Genomic DNA, 21,774 nt, shown 5'->3' with positions numbered 1-21,774 from the left:
TAGGTCCTGGGAATCAAACCAAGGTCCTTTGGCTTTGCAGACAGGGGCCTTAACTGCCATCTCTCCAGGCCAGGTGGTTGCTTTTAACATGTGCTTTGACTCTTAATTCCTAAGTCACTTAGGAATGTGGCCAGGACTACTATGCAACTGCCATTTAAATTATCTGTACTTAAGCCATTTTTAGGGGTTTGTATTTGTTTGAAACAGGGTCTCATGAAGTCTAGGCTGGCCTCAAACTTGTGTTCCTCCTGTATTCTAAGTGCTAGGATTACAAATGTGTGCCATACTGTCGCATGTGGTCTTGTGTTGGCTCTTTTTCACTTTTAATTTGGGGGGGGGGCAGGGGTTTGGGAGGTAGAGTCTCACTCTAGCTCAGGCTGACCTGAATTCACTGTGTAGTCTCATGGTGGCCTCGAATTCACAGTGATCACTTTACCTCTGCCTCCTGAGTGCTAGGATTAAAGTCATACACCACCACCTCCAGCTTGTTATTTTGAAGTAGCATCTTACTCTAGTCCAGGCTGGCCTTGAACTCAGGCTTTGCAAGCAAGATTTAACTTTCTAGGTCATCTGACCAGTCCCATACCTAAATCTTGATGAGTAATTTATTGTAGACAACCAGATCAAAGAAGGCAAGAAAGAGCGTATTCTTCATTTCTTTTTCTGACAAGAGAGTAATTGGAATTAGAAGGCATATAAAACAAGTACTTCATGCATGGTTGAATTAAAATAGCTTTTATCCTTTTCCATTTACTAATAAGACCAAACTGTCTCCGAAGATGAAGTAACTTAAACCAGAAACTTTTCTGTGTTCCAAAACCTGATTATTTTATGATTGCTTTTTTCTTATGAACATAAGAAGAGGCTGTTATTAGGAATAGGGTGGGGAGGGGGAAGAAGAAAGGAAGGGAGGAGCCAGAATGAAAGATAAGTATAAATGGATTTATTAACTTTTATATTTCATTAACTTCTGGGTGAAATGTTTTTCTTTCTTCATCATATGTTTGGCATTTACTAAAAAGAGACACAGTTGAAGGAATGTGAAGCTTGGTAAATTTCAAATGAATCACTTAAGTCTGTTAACTATTTCAGTGTGGCTATTATGCTGTCATGTTTTCCTAAGTCACTTAGGAATGTGGCCAGGACTACTATACAACTGCCATTTAAATTATCTATACTTAAGCCACTTAGGTAGTGGTGCATACATTTAATCTCGGTACTCTGGAAGGCTGAAGTTGGCGGATCACTGAGTTTGAGGCCATCCTGGGACTACACGTAAGTTCCAGGTCAGCCTGGACTATACTAAGACCCTATCTCGAATAAATCTAATAAATATATTCTGTCCTTACAAACTTAAAACTAAACCAACAAAATGACCTACAACTCCCTCTTTTCATACTTCTGTAACTATATTATTAATTTTTATTTAAGATAGAGCTAGAGGTAGATAGAGAGGGAATAAGTAGGGGTATGCCAGGGCTTCCTGCCACTGTAAATGAACTCCAGACACATGTGCCACTTTGTGTGTCTGGCATTGTGTGGATACTGGGGAATCAAACCTGGCCATCAGGCTTTGCAAGCAAACACCTTTAGCCACTGAGCCATCTCTCCAGCCCAGATATAGGTAGGTAGGTAGGTAGATACAAATATATATCTCTATATATTGTATATTTATATTATATATTATGTGTTATATATACTATATAGATAAATATAGTTATAGATATATATAAAGCCAAAGTAGAATTTGTTTGCAGTGGCTAGAGGCCTGACACACTTTTTTTTTTTCTCTCTCTCTCTCTGCAAATGAATAAAATTTAAAAAGCTGCATTCTTCCTGCTGTCCCAATGTAGAATAGCTGGCCTAATCTCAATGGCTGTAATCTCTCAAACAGTTGCAGCTGAACAGGGTTCTGGCTCCAGCATGAAAATTTCATTTCTTTCTCTACCATATCTATCTGCTCACACCAGTCCATTTCTTTTGGTTTTTCTTTTTATTTATGTATTTGAGAGAGGCAGAAAGAGAATGGGTGCACCAGGGCCTCCAGCTGCTATGAACAAACTCCAGACACATGTGTCACCTTGTGCATATGGCTTTTGGGGGTCTAGGTGAATCAAACGTAGGTCCTTTAGCTTTGCAGGCAAGCTTCTTCACCACTAAGCCATGTCCCCAGCCCTCCGTTTTGGTTTTTTGAGGTAGGGTCTCACTCTAGCCCAGGCTGACCTGGAATTCACTATGTAATCTCAGGGTGGCCTCAAACTCACAGTGATCCTCCTACCTCTGCCTCCTGAGTGCTGGAATTAAAGGTATGTACTACCACTCCTGGCTCCATTTATTTTTCTTTAAGATTTTTAAAAAATATCTATTTATTTATTTGAGAGAGAGAGAGTGAATGTGCACGACAGGTCCTCTAGCCACTGTACATGTGTCACCTTGTGGACCTAGCTTACTTGGGTCCTGGGGAATCAAACTTGGGTCCTTAGGCTTTGCAGGCAAGGGCCTTAACTGCTGAGCCATCTCTTCAGCCCACACCAATCCATTTCTATACAATGCAACCCTGCACAAATTAAAATGAAAACTAGGCATAAAATTCACTATTGCTTACTTATTCACCAAGGGAGCCCTTTCTTGTATGAAGATCTTGTACTAGGGAATCCAGCTAGCCGTGCATAAAAATAGGAGTCAAGGGCTAGAGAGATGGCTCTGTGGTTTAAAGATGCTGCACAAATCAGGACATAGGTAAGCAGAACCCAACAAGACTGACACACAAAACTGCTTTCTAGCCCAGTCCAATAAAGCTCTTCCTTATGTAAGCCAAGCCTCACAGTCCACAGTTCTTACAGGCCTTTCAACCCTGACCAGCATGGTCCATGCTTAGCAAGGCATCTCTTAAGCCAAAGTTTCAGATCCTTCCAACAAATCAGTTCCAAAAGGCCAAAAGTAGGCCAGGTGTGGTGGTGCAAAACTTTAATCCCAGCATTCAGAGGGTAGGTATAGATCACCATGAGTTTGAGGCTATCCTGGGAGTACAGAGTGAGTTCCAGGTTAGCCTGAGCTACAGTGAGATCCTATCTCAAACCTCCCCTCACCCCACCCCCAAATATCAAAAGCCACAGAGTTAGGTTTCTAGCAACAGTGACCCTACTTCTCAGTACAGTTTTACTGTTGTAGTTACATTTCATTTTTAGGACAAAGCACTTGATCAAAAGCGGCTTGTTGGGAGGAAAGGGTTTATTTTGGCTTACAGCGCCAAGGGGAAACTCAATGATGGCTAGGGAAAATGCAGCAGAGGGTGGCCTTTCCAACATCCAGTGAACAGTAGCAACAGAGAATGTGCCAAATAAGGTCTTTTTTTTTTTAAAGGAAATGAAAACTAGGCATTAAGTTCACTATTGTTTACTTATTCACTAAGTGAGACCTTTCTTGTATGAAGACCTTGTGCTGGGAAATTTAGCCATCCATAAAAGTAGGAGTCAAGGGCTGGAGAAATGGCTCTGTAGTTTAAAGGTGCTTGCTTGCAAAGCCTGAAAGCCAAGTTTTGATTTCCCCTGTACCCATGTGAAGCCAGACACACAAAGTGGCACTTGCATCTGGAGTTCATTTGCTTTGGCAGAAGGCCCTGATGTGCCTGTATTCATATTCTCTTTCCCTTTGATAAAATATTATTTTTAAAAAGCTGAATCAGGGCTGGGCGTGGTAGCATATGTGTTTACTTGAGAGACCAGAGGTAAGAAGATCACCATCAGTTTGACACCACTCCGAAACTACATAGTGAATTTCAGGTCAGCCTGGACTAGAGTGAAACCCTACCTCAAAAAAAACCTAAATAAATAAATAAATAAGCTGAATCAAATCAAATAGGCACACAAGGGAAAGCCTTGTGTGCCATGTTATATTAATTCTTTTTATTTGTTTTTTTTTTTTTTTTTTAACATTTACCCTTTTATCTATTTATTTGAGACAGAGAAAGATGGAGAGAGAGAATGGGAGCACCACGGCATCTAGCCACTGCACACAAACTCCAGATGCATGTGTCACTTTGTGCATCTGGCTTATGTGGGACCTAGAAAATTGAACCTGGGTACTTCAGCTTCGTAGGCAAACACCTTAACCACTAAGCCATCTCTCTAGCCCCTTTATGGTATTTTCCTGTTGCTATGACAGAATAAGACAAGAAACCATTTAAAGGAAGAAGGGTGTATTTTGTCTTACAGATTGAGGGGGTATAGTCCATCATGATGGTTGGGAAGGAATGGTAGCAGGAGCATGAATGAAGCAGCTAGTCACAGTCAGAAAGCAGAGAGCATGAAGGTTGCTGCTATGCTTTGCTTTATTTCTTTTATTTTATTTATTTATTTATTTTTAATTAATTTGGTTGTTTTTTTTTTTTTTTATTTTTGTTTTTTTGAGGTAGGTTCTCACTCTGGCCCAGACTGACCTGGAATTCACTATGGAATCTCAGGGTGGCCTTGAACTCACGACAATCCTCCTACCTCTGCCTCCTGAGTGCTGGGATTAAAGGAGTGGGCCACCACACCCAGCTTTTATTTATTTATTTATTATTTTTAATTAATTTATTTATTTATTTGAGAGCGACAGACACAGAGAGAAAGACAGATAGAGGGAGAGAGAGAATGGGCGCGCCAGGGCTTCCATCCTCTGCAAACGAACTCCACAGACGCATGCGCCCCCTTGTGCATCTGGCTAATGTGGGACCTGGGGAACCGAGCCTCGAACCAGGGTCCTTAGGCTTCGCAGGCAAGCGCTTAACTGCTAAGCCATCTCTCCAGCCCTATTTATTTATTTTTATTAACAACTTCCATGATTACAAAAAATACCCCATGATAATACTCTCCCTCCCCCCACTTACCCCTTTGAAACTCCATTCTCCATCATACCCCCTCCCCATCTCAATCAGTCTCTCTTTTATTTTTGATGTCATGATCTTTTCCTCCTCTTATGATGGTCTTGTGTAGGTAGTGTCAGGCACTATGAGGTCAGGGATATCCAGGCCATTTTGTGTCTTGAGGGAGCATGTTGTATGGAGTCCTGCCCTTCCTTTGGCTCTTACATTCTTTCTGCCACCTCTTCCACATTAGACCCTGAGCCTTGGAAGGTGTGATAGAGATATTGCAGTACTGAGCATTGTGGTCATTTCTTTCCATCATCATGATACCTTCTTAGTCGTCCCAAGATCACTGCCATCTGAAAAGAGAAGATTCTCTACCAAAAGTGAGAGTAGCATTAATATAAGGGTGTGAACATTAACAGAAGTGCTTACTGTGCAGTTTGATAAGCATAGTATATCCATTTAGCCAGACAACAGCAGACGTTACACCCCTAGGGCTCATGACCACCCCTGTTTTAAGTTTAGAGTATCAGGGATGTATTCCCTCCCAAAGAGCAGGCCTCCAGTCCAATTAGAGGGCATTTGGTTTCCCCTATAACAGACCTGCCACTGTTGCACCCGTTGTCTCATTTGGCCTGGCTGGCCAAGTATAAGGCTTGCAGTGTCCACTGTTGATTATCTTCACTGGTGATTTCTCTTTCTCCCATTGAACTGCATGCAGAATGGATTCTTCAGCTTTCTGTCAGCTGGTCTACGAGGTTATCAGTTCAGATCCAGTATTTCTTTTTATTCAGCCTATAACCCCAGCTCATGTAATAGTGCTGCTCAACAGTTAGGATGGATCTTCCTACTTTTATTAACCTTTTTTTTTTTTTTCAAGGTGGGGTCTCACTCTAGCCCAGGCTGACCTGGAATTCACTATGGAGTCTCAGGGTGGCCTCGAACTCACGGTGATCCTCCTGCCTCTGCTTCCCGAGTGCTGGGATTAAAGGCATGTGCCACCATTCCCATCTTGCTTTTATTAATCTTATCTAGAAACTTCCTCACAGACTTGCCTAGTGGTCTTGTCTCTTAGATCCTGTCAAACTGACAATACTAACCATCACATATGCTAAACAATTAGACCTCTATTCTCTGCCTGCGTGGCAGGAAACCTTTGAAGTGGTTTGGGTAGTTACATGATCAGACATCCCATTTAGAAAGCTGTGGTGGTGATGGCCTGTAGAGGTCAGTCCGCTGAGTCAGTAACTTCCCAATGAGCATATTACAACAGGTCTATTCCATGCCCAGCAGTACTAGGTATCATCTATTAATACAGAATCTCAGCCAAATCAGAATTTGGACTGTAGACAATAAACTTACACATTGTATAAGTAATATACAGTACTTTGTGATTGTCTATAAAAGAAGTATAACCATAAAACTTTGGCACTCTAGCCAGGCATGGTGGCGTATGCCTTATATCCCAGCACTTGGGAGGCGAAGTAGGAGAGTTGTGGTGAGTTCGAGGCTACCCTGAGACTACATAATGAATTCCAAGTCAGTCTGGACTAGAGCAAGACCCTACCTCAAAAAAATAAATAAATGCATAAATAAAAATTTAAAAAGCTTTGGCACTCATGTGGAAATGTTTATTAGGTTATATCTGATCTGTACTCCTGTAACCATGTGCTCATGTGTATTTGGAGAGTAGTGTTTTACTAGTATCACAACCAAAAGGCAATGCTTTAGTCATCATCTTGGTAACTTGGACTTAATATCCAAATATACATGTCAACTTACATGGATATGAGATTAATTCTACTCTGATTGCTCATCCGAATCTGAGTTCTTAATTTAACATAAACATTCAGACTTAGAGATACAAAGTTAGTTTGAGGCAGTTTCATTGCTCTCAGGATCTATAGGAATGTAAGCTGGATTTCCATCACAGCATACCTGAGATAAACACCTTAAAAGGAAATGTTGTGGGTTCCGGGGAATTGAACCTGAGTCCTTAGGCTTCACAGGCAAGTGCCTTAACTGCTACAGCATCCTCCAGCCCCCCAGAAGGGTTTATTTTGATAGAGTCTATATCATGGTTGGGGAAGGCATGATAGGAGTGTGAGGCAGCTGGTCATATTGCATCCAGTCAGGAGAGAGACGTGAATGCTGGTGTTCAGCTCACTTTCTCCTTTTCTTTCAGATTGGGATCCCAACCCATGGGATGGTACCACCCTCATTCAGGGTGAGTCTTCCCTATTTTCCTGTAGTTAAACCTAGACAAACCCAGAGATTTGTTTTCATGGTGATTCTAACTAAATTCAGTCAATTCAACAATGGAAAGTAACCATCATAATATTCTTGAAGGGCTATATCACCAGATACCCTCCAATTAGTTTTGTTTCCTAACAGTGCCATTAATTGACAAGTAAGCCTTCTATGTGCACTCTTTAAGGGATGAGTAAGAACTGAATCATGGGGGTAGGGAGATGGCTCACTAGTTAACAGAACTTGTATGCACAACCTGTTAGCTCAGATTCAATTCCCTAGTGTCAGAAGTAACAGTAGACTCTGTCATGCCTAAACACACACACAGAAATGCCACTTACTTAAAGCTAGACTGAAAAGTGGAGTGTGTGTCTGGTGCTTGCAGTAGCAAGCGATACTGGTATGTACATACATACATATACAAATGATAAAGAGATCTGAGTCATAACATTCAAGTGTGAAAATTATACTGTAAATTTTGTGCGTTTGACTGCATTTTGAGAGGAAGAAGAGTGTATAAGAGGGTGTCAAGCCAGGCATGCTGGTGCTACCTTTAGTCCCAGCAGTGGGAGACTGAGTTAAGAGGATTCTTCCTTTTGAGTTTGAGGCCATTCTGGGGCTATTATGAATGTGTTCTAGGTCAGCTTGGGCTAGATTACAACCCTGACTTGTGGGGGGGAACAAGAGAGGAAATTAGGGCTGGGCTGGAGAAATGGCTTAGTGGTTAAGGCATTTGCCTGTAAAGCCACAGGACCTTGGTTCAATTCCCCTGGACTCACATAAGCCAGATGTACAAGGTGGCACATGTATCTGGAGTTTGTTTACAGCTGGAGGCCCTGGCATGCCCATTCTCTATTTCTCTCTCAAATGAAATAAAATATATATTTTTAATTAAAAAGGAAATCAGGCTGGGAAGGATGCCTCATACCTTCTAAAGCAGAGAATTAAAGGTTAGTCTGAGTTAAATAGTGACTTCCAGACCTGTGTGGGCTATACAGAGTGAGACCCTTTTTCTTTTTTTTTTTTTTTTGGTTTTTTGAGGTAGGGTCTCACTCTGGCTCAGGCTGACCTGGAATTCACTATGTAGTCTCAGGGTGGCCTCGAACTCTCGGCGATCCTCCTACCTCTGCCTCCCAAGTGCTGGGATTAAAGGCGTGCGCCACCACGCCCGGCGAGACCCTTTTTCATAAAACACATACACACCAGAAATACCTAATGCTTGCTTTTGTATTAGTTTAGACCTCTTGCTTTACAAGCAAGCACCTTTAACTGTTGAGCCATTTCTATAGATCCTAGATAATTTTTAAAAATATTTTGTTTATTTATTTGCAAGCGAGAGATAGAAGAGTGACAGACAGCTGCTGCAATTGAACTCCAGATGCATGTGCCATTTTGTGCATCTGGCTTCACATAGGTACTGGGGAATAGACCCGGCATTGTTAGGTTTTGCAGGCTAGTGCCTTAACCACTGAACTATCGCTTCAGCGCCCCCTCCCCCCATATTTTTTTCCCAAAAATACTATTTAAGAGAATACATTTATTTGAAATTGACAGAGAATGGGCACATTGTTGTCTCGGTGGCCTTGAATTCCCAAGGATCCTCCTACCTCTGCCTCCCAAGTGCTGGGATTAAAGGTGTGGGCCACCACACGTGGCTGATTGGATCCAGATGACATCATTTTTTTCTAGGGCAAACTCCTATGGCTTTCTGGGTTCTCTACAAAATGCCCCAGATTTGTTTTACATGGATGTCTCTCCACTGCAGGTGGCCAAAGCTTACATGCTTCCTTCCATTTTGTGATCTCTGGGAATTGTCACCCTATGCAGTACAATGAGGACCTAAGGATAGAAATACTATCCTTGCCATGCATGTAAAGACATTTGAAAGGCAGTATGACAACTTAGTAAACCAAGTAAGGAAACCAGGCCTGTCACTTTGTGGAGGGGGTGGTGTTGTTGCCATTTTGTTTTGAGTTGGGTAGAGAAGATCCTGTCATTTAGGTCAGGGCATGAAGGAAAAAGCAGGAAGAGATGTGGAGATAAATTGAATGTGGAACTTGAGCTTTCTGTAGAATTCAGAATAGCACTGGCCAGTTAGATTTAGGTTTGAATCATCAGTAAATTAGTCCTTTGTTAGTTATACATATGTGTACATAGTGAACTCCAGGTCAGCCTGGGCTAGAGTGAGCCTCTATCTCGAAAAAGAAAATGGAAAAAAAAGAAAGGAAGACACATGTGGCTAGACATGGTGGTTTATGCTTTTAATCCCAGCACTCAAGAAGCTGAGGTAGGAGGATCACTGGTTCAAGGCCAGCCTGGGCTAGAATGAGACCCTACCTCAAAACAGCAACAAAAAATACACGAGTATGGAATGATCAGAGGAAGATATGAAATGGGCAGCGAATTCTTTGAAGCGTATGCTGGGTGGTAGTAAAAGCTTTTGGTGATGAGACTAAGCATCTATGAGAGTCTTCCTTCTCTGTTTTCCTCCAGTGTTGTTCCGTACTCTTGATCTTCTTGTACTCTCTTCCATCATCCATCATGTGGTGAGTGTAAAGTCAAATCTTTCCGTTGAGAACTTCAGACCTGAAACATTCCTTAATCACACAACTAAGAGATAGCAGTTAATTTACTACTACCTCCTGGCTTAAGATAAGCATTCAGTTAAAAGGTACCACAGATGTCCCTGTGTTATGGTAAAATAACTGGAGAGTATTTGTTGGACTGAGGATAGAGTCTGGTCAGGAGATAAGAGTGCTCTGAATTGTTGGTCCCATTATTTGGAGTTAGAGCAATTTGCAAAGTGATTTTATACAAAATCACTCATCGGGTAATGGATAGGGAACCATGAACTTATGTTTGAAAGGGGATTGTCAGAAGCAAAAGTATAGATCTTCTTTCACCACCCCCAAAGTAGGGTCCCCCTCTCACTCAGGCTGACCTGGGATTCACTGTGTAGTCTCAGGGTGGTCTTGAACTCATTGTGATCCTCCTTTCTCTGCTTCCCTGGTTCTGGGATTAAAGGTATGTGCCACCATGTCCAGAGACAGTGTAGATCTTTGTGTGTGTGTGTGTGTGTGTGTGTGACTTTTTTTTTCAACTTAATTTTTTTTTTATTGACCACTTCCATAATTGTAGACAATAACCTATGGTAATTCCCGCACTCCCCCTGCTTTCCCCTTTGAAGCTCCAAAGAGTGTAGATCTTTTTTTTTTCTTTCTTTTTTTTTTTTTTTTTTTTTTTTTTTGAGGTAGGGTCTCACTCTAGCCCAGGCTGATCTGGAATTCACTCTGTAGTCTCAGGGTGGCCTTGAACTCACAGCCATCCTCCTACCTCTGCCTCCCGAGTGCTGGGATTAAAGGCATGCGCCACCACGCCCGGCTCAAGAGTGTAGATTTTTATAGAGAATATGGTTATGTTGCTACTAGCATGGCCTGGTCATCAGCTAGGTGACCAGAGAGAATATTCCAGGCTTGCCTTTGCACTTTTAGACTAGATACATGAAATGGGAGGTGCCCTACTGGTTCCTCAAAATGTGGTAAAGAACTTAAGTTCTAGGACTGTTTAAACATAATAGTTTAAACATAATGCAGTTTATTAACTCGTTCAGCTTTCATTAAGCTTAGAACAAATTACATTAAAATTATAATTATAATTGTCTTATGAAAATGCTTCAACTTTATGGTATTATAGCCATTTTCAAGGATCTTAACAACCTCATTTTTCCTTAAGGCTCCACTATTGCCAGGTTTCTGTTTCCAAAGAAACACATTCAGATAAGCAGACTAGTTGGCTGGCTTTTTTTGTGATCCTCCTATCTTTACCTCCCTGAGTGCTGAGATTAAAGGCGTGCACCACCACACCCAGCTTTAATTAAAAAAATAAAAGTAAAAAAACTGGTATAAACTCAAACAATATGCTGAGGTTTTATTATTTCAAAGGATGTAGGTTTGTGTGTTGGAGAATTTACATTGACTTGTATGTACAGTGTTTCTGATGCTTTGGATTCATGTTCCCCCAAAAGTTCCTCATTGAGTAGGTTTTTACATTTTATGTTCTAAAGAGTACTTAATTAAATTCATGGAGAAGATATTAGTTAATTATTTTTCCTTTTCAGAGCCCCTTTGTATAATATAAGCCATACCCCCCTACATTCCAGTGCACATAGACTTTGTGACCTGGTTGTGTTTACATATAGATTAAAAGATAGAGTTTGTATTATTTTACATGCTCTGTGTGGCTACTAGACTATCCAGTAAGCTTAAAGCCATTACTAGCTAAGCCGGGTGAGTGAAAAACCTCATGTTGGATGATATGAAGGAACTGTGGTGGCTATAGAGATGGCTCAGCAGTTAAAGGTGCTTACTTTAAAGCCTGTAGGCCTGGATTTAATTCCCCAGTGTCCATTGAAAGTGGCGCATCTGTCTGGAATTCATTGTTAATGACAAAAGACCTTGGTAGTCATCATGTCTCTCTCTCTCTCAAATGAATATTACAAAAAATAAGCTACTTAGTCTATTGGATTTAGTTAGCCTTATAAATTAACATATATCTGATTCAGAGGGAAGTGGGATGTTCCCTATGTACACAGGATCCCTCAACAACTGGATCCTAGTGAAGGTTGTCATACCTGAAGGTGTTTTCTGTATTTCTTGCTTTTGTTTATTTGGAGATACAGGAAAGAGTAGCTGGGATATGTTAAACCTTTCTTGATTTTTTCAAGTATAGTGTTTTTTGTTTTGTTTTTTTTTGAGGTAGGGTCTCACTCTAGCCCAGGCTGACCTGGAGTTCACTCTGTAGTCTCAGGGTGGCCTTGCACTCACAGCGACCCTCTTATATCTGCCTCCCCATTGTTGGAATTAAAGCCGTGCACCACCATACCTGGGCTAAAGTTTTTTAATCGATGATTTCTTTGCAAGGGGGAGATAAACATATTACATACACATATATATATGGGGGGAATGAATGAATGAATGAATATTAATGGATGCACCAGGGCCTCCTGCTACTGCAAATGAACTCCATCCACAAGTGCCACTTTGTGTTCCTTTACGTGAGTAGTAGACAGTTCAACCAAGGCCTTCAGCCTTTGAAAGGTAGGGTCTCATTCTAGCCCAGGCTGACCTGGAACTCACTCTTTAGTTTCAGTCTGGCCTTGATCTCAAGGTGATCCTCCTACCTCTGCCTCCTGAGTGCTGGCATTAAAAGTGTGTGTCAGCATGCTCTGACAATCATATATATGTGTGTGTGTTTGTGTGTGTTTTTGAAGTGGTAGGGATTGAGCCCAGAACCTTGTGCTTACTAGGCAGGTGCTCTACTACAGAGCTATATCTCCAGCCCTCAAACATAATTGTTTATCAGTGAGGTGTGATGATGCACATCTTTAATCCCATCACTTGGAAGGCAGAGGTAGGGGGATTGCTGTGAGTTCAAGGACAGCCTGAGACTACATAGTGAATTCCAAGTCAGTTTGGGCTACCCTATTTTAGAAAAAAAAAAACAATAATAATTATTATTTTTTGTTTGTTTTGTGAGACAAGATCTTACTCTGCAGCCCAGGCTATACTGGAGAACTCACTGTGCACCTTGAACTTGCATTGCTCCTCCTGTCTTACTCTGTCAAGTGCTAGGTCTTTAAATGTGAACTACCATACCTGGTACTCAAAAAAATCCTGGATCTTTTGCTATATGAATACTTAGTGTGGGTTATATCCACATTTTCTGCACTGGGTGGAAAAATAATTTCAAATAAAGCCATGCATGTTGGTTTATGATGGCGACATGCCTGTAATTCAGCAACTCAGAGCCCTGAGGTAGGAGGATTACAGACTTCAGGCTCACCTCTTCTTACAGCTTTTTCAGCACCACAGCTGTTATACAGGTTGTGAAAATGGAGGAAACAGAATTGAGGCATGGATGGGGTGTTAAATTTTTTTTTCTTTGCATGCCAGGCATGGTAGTACACACCTTTAATCTCAGCACTTGGGAGGTGGAGGTAGGAGGATCCCTGTTCAAGGCCATCCTAAAATTACATAGTAAATTCCAAGTCATTCTGGGCTAGAGTGAGACCCTATCTTGGGGGGAAAAAAAAATCCCAGGTGTGGTAGTACATGACATGTGTTCAAGGCCATCCTGAGAATGTATAGTGATTTCCAGGTCAGTCTGGGCTAGGGCAAAACTCTGCCTCACATAACAAACAAAAGAATTCTTTGCAGACTGGGGAGATGGCTTAGTGGGTAAAAGTGCTTGCTTCAAAATTCGGGCAACCTGAGTTCAGATCCCTGGAACTCACATAAAGTGGGACACAATTTGTGTCTATAATCCAGCACTCCTGCAGTAAGATGGTAGATGGAGAGATGGAGAAATGGCTTAGTGATTAAGGCACTTGCCTGCAAAGCCAAAGGACCCAGGTTCAATTCCCTAGGATACACATAAGCCAGATACTCAAGGTGGCTGGAGGTCCTGGCATACCCATTCATTCTCTGGCTCTTCTCTCTTTCTCTCCCTTTCTCAAATAAATAAATAAATATTTTTAAAAGTGGTTGGAAGCAGGAGTATGAGGATCACTGTGAGTTCAAGGCCATTTGGAACTACAGAGTGAGTTCCAAATCAGCCTGGACTAAAGTGAGACCCTACCTGGATGGTGGGGGGAGATGGAGCAGGGCATGGTGGTGGACACCTTTATTCCTAGCACTTGGGAGGCCGAGGCAGGAGAATCCCCGTGAGTTTGAGGCCACCTTGAGACCACATAGTGAATTCCAGGTCAGCTTGAGCTAGAGCTGAGACCCTACCTCAAAAAAACAAAAACAAAGAGAGTGAGAGAGATAGTAGGTGGAGACAGGAGAATCCCCAGAAGCTCCTGGGCCAGGTGGCCAGCCTAGAGCTACAGAGTTGAATTCCAAGTCAGCCTGGGCTAGAGTGAGATCCTACCTTGAAAAAAAAAAAAAGAAGAAGAAGAAGAAGAAAGAAAGAAAGTCCTATAAAATGGGAAAATGAATTAATTGTTTTTCTTTGCTCTAAGCTGCTAGGCAACAGCATGAACATACAGCACCCAATTGAAAAGAGATCTGATGGCCAATACTGGAAACAGCCTGTATGGCAGGTGCTCTGAATGCCAGGATCTTAGCAATGCTTGGCTCAAGGGAATTCAGCGGCCTCTCCTTTAGCAGTGATAGAAAGGCACATTCCTGGATTTCTTATCCTGTCATACTGGGACAGTGTACTTTCTTTGTCTTGGGCCTCTACTCCTGTATTCACTGATTTGACCCTCAGCCATTCTCCCCATGTCTGCCTCCCAAGTGCTGGGACTGCAGATGGCACCACCGCACCACCATCTTTATATTCCTGAACTAGACAACATCCTCCAAGGAGGGTCTCATAAATGCTGAGACTCTTCTGTAGTCTAGGCAGCCCCACCCTTACAGGAAAAGTCCCTAAGTACCAAAGATTTTCAGAACATTTAACTTTGTTCCATAATGCCAAAATGTCGAGCCTATGAAAGATAAGTTCCTTGACTCCAGGCCTCACATGATAATGTGGAGGAACTGAAGTTCAGAATAAGTACACGAGGCACCAAATTATATAGCACGTTCTGCAGGTTGACTGTGAAAAAAAAATCCTAGAAATGTGGCCAGGTGTGGTGGCACCTGTCTTTGATCCCAGCCCTCAGGAGAATTACTGAAAGTTCAAGGGCACTCTGAGACTCCATAGTGAGTTTCAGGTCAGCCTGGGTTAGAGTGAGATCCTACCTAAGGTATTAAAAAATAAAAAAATAAAAAAAAAAAACTAGAAATATGTGTAGCTATTTCTAGGATGTAGTTTTGACTTGGAGTAGAGGATCTGAATTTGGTTTGTGGATCTCGGTGTCAGATGACAGGATTTGAAACATTAACGCTAAGTAGCCTCCAGGCCATAAGCTTCTAAATGAATTTCTTTTAAAGGGCCATGTAACGCAACTATAGGAAACAAATGAGCGTTCTGGGATAGTGGGGCATCATTGAACTGTCATCTCATGCAGCCCTGTTGTGTTTTCTATTTCTAGACTTCGAAAAAGCCCAAGACAGCAGAAGCGGACACCTCCAGTGAGCTGGCTAAGAAAAGCAAAGAAGTATTCAGAAAAGAGGTAAAATTGCATAGATATTTATAGTAAACTCCACAGGCTTTAACGTGAACTCTTTCTGTTTCTCTCTCTCTCTCTCTCTTTTTGTTCTGTTTTTGTTTTTTGAGGTACAGGGTCTCACTCTAGCCCAGAACTGACCTGGAATTTACTATGTGGTCTCATGCTGGCTTTGAAGTCACAGTGATCCTCCTACCTCTGCCTCCAGAGTATTGGGATTAAAGGCGTGCATCACCATGCCTGGCTCTTTCCTTTTCTGAAGCATCTATATGTTTCTTGCCTAAGGCAGAAAGATAAGGTTTAGCTTATTTATCTTGCCAAAGTGCTGCTCTCCGCACTAAAAATACTTTATCTATCCTGGCTTGACAAGAGTCCCCCTGCCAATCACATTTACTTGTTTTACTATGCACCTTCTATAATGCCTCAAGCAAAGGAAAGCTGTTTATGTAGTGTTAGGTTGCCTTGTCTCTGGGTACTCCTTTATTTCAGTGATTTTATTGTGATAATACTTCAGTATGGCCCTTAATAACTAGGTTAGCACTTTTTCGTAGCTGTTACCTCAGTTTTTTGTTATAGTCGCCCTTGAGGTAGGCAAGATATGGACTATCATTCCTCTTATATGAGTGGAGGAAATTTCAACTCTAAGAAGGCAAGCTCTTGACAAAAGACTTGAACCTCAGGCCCTCTTGCTTAAAATACGGTTATTTTACTGTCTTACCTGGCGGCTGCCTGCTCTTTATAGTGCTGAGAAAATGCAGCCCCTCTTTACCCAAGCAATGTGTCATCAGAGCATTGAACTCCTTTCCTGCTCATGGCATTTAGATTTAGATTCTAAACTTCAGTGTTCATTCATTGAACAGGTTCAAATCATAGAGTTAACAGACCTGCAAGTAGTAATGGCAGCCATATGAAGAGTGGCTAGAGGCCAGAGTGGAAATCAAGAAGGAATATAACTTCAGCCAGGCATGGTAGTGCACACCTTTAATCCCTGCACTCAGGAGGCAGAGGTAGGAGGATCGCCGTGAGTTTGAGGCCACCCTGAGACTACATAGTGAATTCCAGGTCAGCCTGGGCTAGAACAAGACCCTACCTAGAAAAACCTTAACATTAGAATGTACAAAAACAAGAAAGAACATCATCCTTTCCAGGTATTTGTAAGTAGTCCCATGAACTACAGCACAGGGCATGGTGAAGGGTGTTAGAAATGAGGCTTGAGAGAGGGTTTAGCAGTTAAGCTACTGAAAAGCCAAAGGACCCAGGATCAATTTCCCCAGTACCCATGTAAATCCATATGCACAAGGTGGTGCATACATCTGGAGTTCATTTGTAGTGGCTGAAGGCCCTGGGGTGCCCATTTTTTCTCTCTCTGTCACTTTCTTTCTCAAGTAAGTAAAAAAATATATTTATTATTTTATTTATTTATCTAATTTTGGTAAGAATTTCTTACTGTCCTTATGTGAAAGTGTTGGGAGTCTCAGTTTTGCCAATCAGTAGTTATTTATTTAGTGTCTACTCTATAATCCAGCCTTGTTCTTTGCCTAAGGGCTCACAGTCTCAGGGATGGATAGGCCCTGTTCAGAGTGCTTCCTTTAGGAAGTATCTGTCACTGGCCACTTTCTTCCCTTTTTCCTCCATGACTTTATACCATAAATACTTCCAGAGCTACTATACCTGGGGTCTCTTTCAAGAGCCACTATCCAGAACAGAGCTTATAGAGATGGTGTGTGGAGGACATTGGAAATGGTGGGATGGCAAATATCCTACCCTGCACCATCCTTCTAGCTAATATTCAGGTTTCCATCTGCTGCCTGTGGCTCTGGTTTATGAAGCACAGTATAACCCTTTAAGGGCAAAATATCTACCTGCAGTTTCTGGGGTAGTACCTTCAAGGATCTCTAAAAAACCTCCTCTACTTTGCCAGTAGTGCCCAGAGAACCTAGCAACAGACTCTTCATAAAAATACAAAGGTGTGGGAGAGATGGCTTAGGGTTAAGCACTTGCCTGAGAAGCCTAAGGACCCCGGTTCGAGGCTCGATTCCCCAGGACCCACATTAGCCAGATGCACAAGGGGGCACATGTCTGGAGTTTGTTTGCAGTGGCTGGAGGCCCTGGCGTGCCCATTCTCTGTCTCTATCTGCCTTTTTCTCTGTGTTTGTTGCTCTCAAATAAATAAAAATAAACAAAAAAAAAATACATAGGTGTGTTTGTTTTTTCTACAGTATGTTCTCATCCTAACATGGCTAACCTAGAACTCACTCTTTAGCCCCAGGCTAGCCTCAAACTCTTATTCTTATTCCTATCTCAGCCTCCCCAGTACTGGTATTAAGGGCATGTGCCACCAAGCCTAGCTATAACCATTTGTTTGCTTGTTTTGAGGTAGGGTCTCGCTCTGGCCCAGGCTGACCTGGAATTAACTATGTAGTCTTAGGGTAGCCTTGAACTCACAGGTGATCCTCTTACCTCTGCCTCCTGAGTGCTGGGATTAAAGGTGTGTGTCACCATGCCCAGCTAGAACCAGTTTTTACATCTCACTGGCTTACTAGCATTCTGCTACTGACCAGACCACCCACCTAAATGAGGAAAAGGGAAGAATGGTTAACTGTATGTGCTACCTTATGTAACAGTTCCATCCGACAACTCCTTGCCTCTTCCAAAGTACTGAACTGTTTTTTTTTTTCCACTGCCTGCAGATGTCTCAGTTCATTGTCCAGTGCCTGAATCCTTACCGGAAACCTGACTGCAAAGTGGGTAGAATCACAACAACTGAAGATTTCAAACACCTTGCTCGCAAGGTATTCCCCCTGCTTCTGGTCTGTTGTTGCTTTTGGCAAACTGTGTACCTTAAATCTAAGATGCTCTATCTAATCTAAAATACTTTCATCATAGAAAGTGTGGCTTTAAGCTGGGTGTGGTAGCACACGCCTTTCATCCCAGCACTTGGGAGGTAGAGGTAGGTGGATCACTGTGAGTTGGAGGCCACCCTGAGAATAGAGTGAATTCCAGGTCAGCCTGGGCTACAGCAAGACCCTACCTCGAGAAACCAAAAAGAAAAAAAAAGTGTGGCTTTATGTGCCAGATGCCAAGACTGGGAGCCTAGGAACATAAAGGAAGATAGGGGCAGGGACATGCTGTTAATATGCTTAGTTGTTCTCGAGCAGATTTTTGGAGCTGAATCTCTTCTGATGACCTTCATGGCCAGCCTGCCCCAACCTACCCTACTATTTAACATCCAGTCAGTTACTTTCCCTTGAAATAACTGTCCACTCTGATGGTGGCTGTGGTCTCTCTTCCTGTGCCCTGAACAGCTGACGCATGGTGTTATGAATAAGGAGCTGAAGTACTGTAAGAACCCGGAGGACCTGGAGTGCAATGAGAACGTGAAACACAAAACCAAGGAATACATCAAGAAGTACATGCAGAAGTTTGGAGCTGTTTACAGACCTAAAGAGGACACTGAATTAGAGTGACTGAAGGGGCCAGGGTAGGAGGCAAAGTGATCAGATAGAACTAATTCAGGAAAGAAGAAATCCTGTGGCCTCTGCCCTACCCCTTGGCCAGGGTTGTGCTACTGATGACCCATCATCCTGGGCAGTTCAAGTCTGCAAACGTTAGCTGTACACCACAAAAAAGAGCTCCATCTACAAGTGACCCCCTGGTTGTGAGCTGTTGGGGTGTACAGTTACAGGTCACCAGAGGCCATAGCCTAGGGAAGACCCAGGCCATGCCTGACCCCACTCTGGAACTGGGGTCTCCCCCTTGGCGGTGCTGTCAGCGCACAGACCCATGCGCATCCCCCCAAGACCCTTTACCCTGAGGAGCTGTATTATATTTTAATGTATATGTGAATATATTGAAAATAATTTGTTTTTTTTTTTCCTTGGTTTTTGTTTTTTGTTTTGCTGTTAGCCTCTATGTGCTAGGATCACAGAAAGACTTTGTAAGGATGCTATAAATTCTCCTGCAAGGTTTAATTTGATATCATGTAAATATTCCAAAGCAGGCTGACTTGTGGTTTTGGCCAGCCTTGTGCTATGTTGATAAGATTGATTTACTGCTTAAGATCACTTTACTTTATCCAATTTTTACTGAACTTTTTATGTAAAAAATAAAATCAATTAAGGAACTTGATATGTGTGTTCCCTAAAACTTAAACATGCTTCTATTGGTGTCACTTGAGAGAAAAAAGATAGAGTGGCCACTCATGTGTAAAGTCCAAAATTAATCTTTGCTACTGGATTTTGTTTTTTTGAAGTAGGGTCTTGATCTAGCCCATACTGACCTGGAATTCACTATGTAGTCGCAGGCTGACCTCAAACTAACAGAGATCCTCTTACTTCTTCCTCTCAACTGTTGTAATTAAAGGTGTGCATCACCACACCTAGCTTATTGCTGAATTATATTATAAACTCAGTTCCACTGCATCTCAAGTTCTTGCCTGGTGGCTGACTTGGAGCTGTGATCAGGGGTTAAATCAAATGCACAGGCATTCCAGAACAGAGAAATTGTGTCCTCATAACCTCACTGGCACTGGGCTACTTTACTTTGGTTAGTGGGTCAGTCAAATGACAGACCAGATGTGTCTTCCCTTTGATAACATCTGATTGTAGAGGGTTGCTGGATCTCTTGCCTTCTGGCTTTATTTATTTAAAAAATTTTTTTCTTTCAAGGTAGGTCTCACTCTAGCCCAGGCTGACCTGGAATTCACTATGTAGTCTCAGGCTGGCCTCGAACTCTCGTACCTCTACCTTGCAAGTGCTGCGATTAAAGGGGTATGCCACCACGCCTGGCCCACCTTTATTTTTCTTAGCCCGTTGGAGGCTCACTCATTGTTTGGATTCCAACTTGTTAATGCCACTTGACATGGGCCTAGACATGGGAGGGAGGGAAGGTAGCAGAGTACCTTAATAGAAGAGACATGGGCATAGGCTGAGGTGAGAGTAAGCATATAGGCTACAAGATGCAGGGCTCAGCTATGTCCGTCCCTTAAATGGTTAGTTTTCTGGGCAGGAAAGAGTCCCAGGAGCTTTATGCTGGTCTGGGGTACATCTCTACAAAGAGGCCAGGCCCATCTGTGACTCACTAGACTGATTCTGTTCACTGCAGCACTGCCTTGTGGGAAGAGAAAAACAAAGCTAGCTCATAGCCTGCCAAAGCTTGGACCAAGTAGGAAGGAATTAGAACACACATTGCATACTAGATATCGTGCTGAGCACTTGAGATCAGGTTGTGCTCAATCTTCACAACACTGAGGCATAGGAATTGGTACTATGGATGAAATTAAGGCTGAACAAGGATCAATAAATTATTTAAAATCCTGTATCAGAAGGGCAGCAACCCTTAACACATATTGTGTAACAAGACAGTCTTAGTAGGGAATAGGTTCTAGGGCTACCTAGGCCAACATCTATGGGTATTTAATTGTCTTCAATAAAATGACATTGAGCCAGGCGTGGTAATGCACGCCTTTAATCCCAGCACTCACGAGGCAGAGGTAGGAGTACCATGAGTTCAAGGCCACTCTGAGACTACAAAGTGAATTCCAGATCAGCCTGGGCTAGAGTGAAACCCTACCTCAAAATAAATGACATTGAATTTGTAGCCTTTACACATCCTTGAACTCACAGTGATCCTGCTACCTCACTCTCCCCAGAGCTGTGAAGCCTAAGGACCTAGGTTCGATCCCCCAGGCATGCACATTAACTGCTAAGCCATCTCTCCAGCCAAGACTTTTTTTTTAATTGACAGCTTCCATAATTGAAGACAATAAACCATTGTAATTCCTCCCTTTGCAACTCCACTCCATCATATCCCCTTCTCCTCCTTTATTTTAGCAGAAAGTCTTACAGGGTGTTGCTATTTTGTGTGTTTGTGGTTTTTCAAGGTAGGGTCTTGCTTGTAGCCCTGGCTGACTTGGAATTCACTCTCTAGTCTCGGGGCGGTCTTGAACTCACCATGATCCTCCTACCTCTGCCCCCTGAGTGCTGGGATTAAAGACGTGTGCCACTATACTGGGTCTGGTAAACAATTTCTAAGAGACAGCAGAAGATGCAGTTTATATTGAGCTTTCTACTCACAAAGCAGGTAATTCCAGTTGCATCTCAGCTTAATGAAGCTATCCCTGGTCTTCTCAGAGTTTGGTTGGACCTAAAGGTTTCTAATCCTTCTGCATTATTCCTTTCTAGGTAAGGCCATCTGCCTAGTACTCCAAAAGGCAGGGTTACCAACCTACGTGTCCCTCCCTTCAGGATAGGCACATACATAGCAGGGCAAGTGGTTTTGCTCAGCTGCCCCAGCCGGTCTTACGTTCAAGCCATATGACCAGCTATGGAAGTTTGGAATTAACTTTCCTCAGTGGAGTTCTCTAATTCTGGAGACTGAATCCATGACCCCATGCTTGCTAGGCCAATGCTGTGCCAGTGAGCTATATCCCTAGCTCAGAGTTCCTATCTGTTTAATTTTTCTCACTCTAGCTCAGGCTGACCTAGAATTCACTATGTAGTCTCAGGGTGGCCTTGAACTCATGGTGATCCTCCTACTTCTGCCTGCCAAGTGCTGGGAT

The 21,774-nt window shown here is 42.4% G+C and overlaps 1 protein-coding gene across 3 annotated transcripts in view; it reads left to right on the top strand.

The window, feature by feature from the left end:
- Positions 1–19,367, top strand: part of Setd2 (SET domain containing 2, histone lysine methyltransferase) — a 135,906-nt gene extending 116,539 nt beyond the window's left edge. Inside the window, exons 19-22 of one of the 3 annotated variants that reach the window (XM_045136808.1) lie at positions 7,035–7,076; positions 15,141–15,221; positions 17,906–18,007; positions 18,521–19,367. In XM_045136808.1, the coding sequence (XP_044992743.1) occupies positions 7,035–7,076; positions 15,141–15,221; positions 17,906–18,007; positions 18,521–18,682 (387 nt within the window). In that variant the 3' untranslated portion in view covers positions 18,683–19,367. Of the gene's footprint in view, positions 1–7,034; positions 7,077–9,592; positions 9,646–15,140; positions 15,222–17,905; positions 18,008–18,520 lie in introns of those variants that run through there. The other 2 variants (XM_004662037.3, XM_045136809.1) reach the window with 2 other exon arrangements.
- Positions 19,368–21,774: the final 2,407 nt, after the last annotated feature.

Source organism: Jaculus jaculus, chromosome 17, assembly GCF_020740685.1.
Source record: "Jaculus jaculus isolate mJacJac1 chromosome 17, mJacJac1.mat.Y.cur, whole genome shotgun sequence".
In the NCBI taxonomy this organism is placed as follows: Eukaryota; Metazoa; Chordata; class Mammalia; order Rodentia; family Dipodidae; genus Jaculus; species Jaculus jaculus.
Note: the sequence above shows the minus strand (reverse complement) of the source record. Positions and strands in the feature narration are given on the sequence as shown.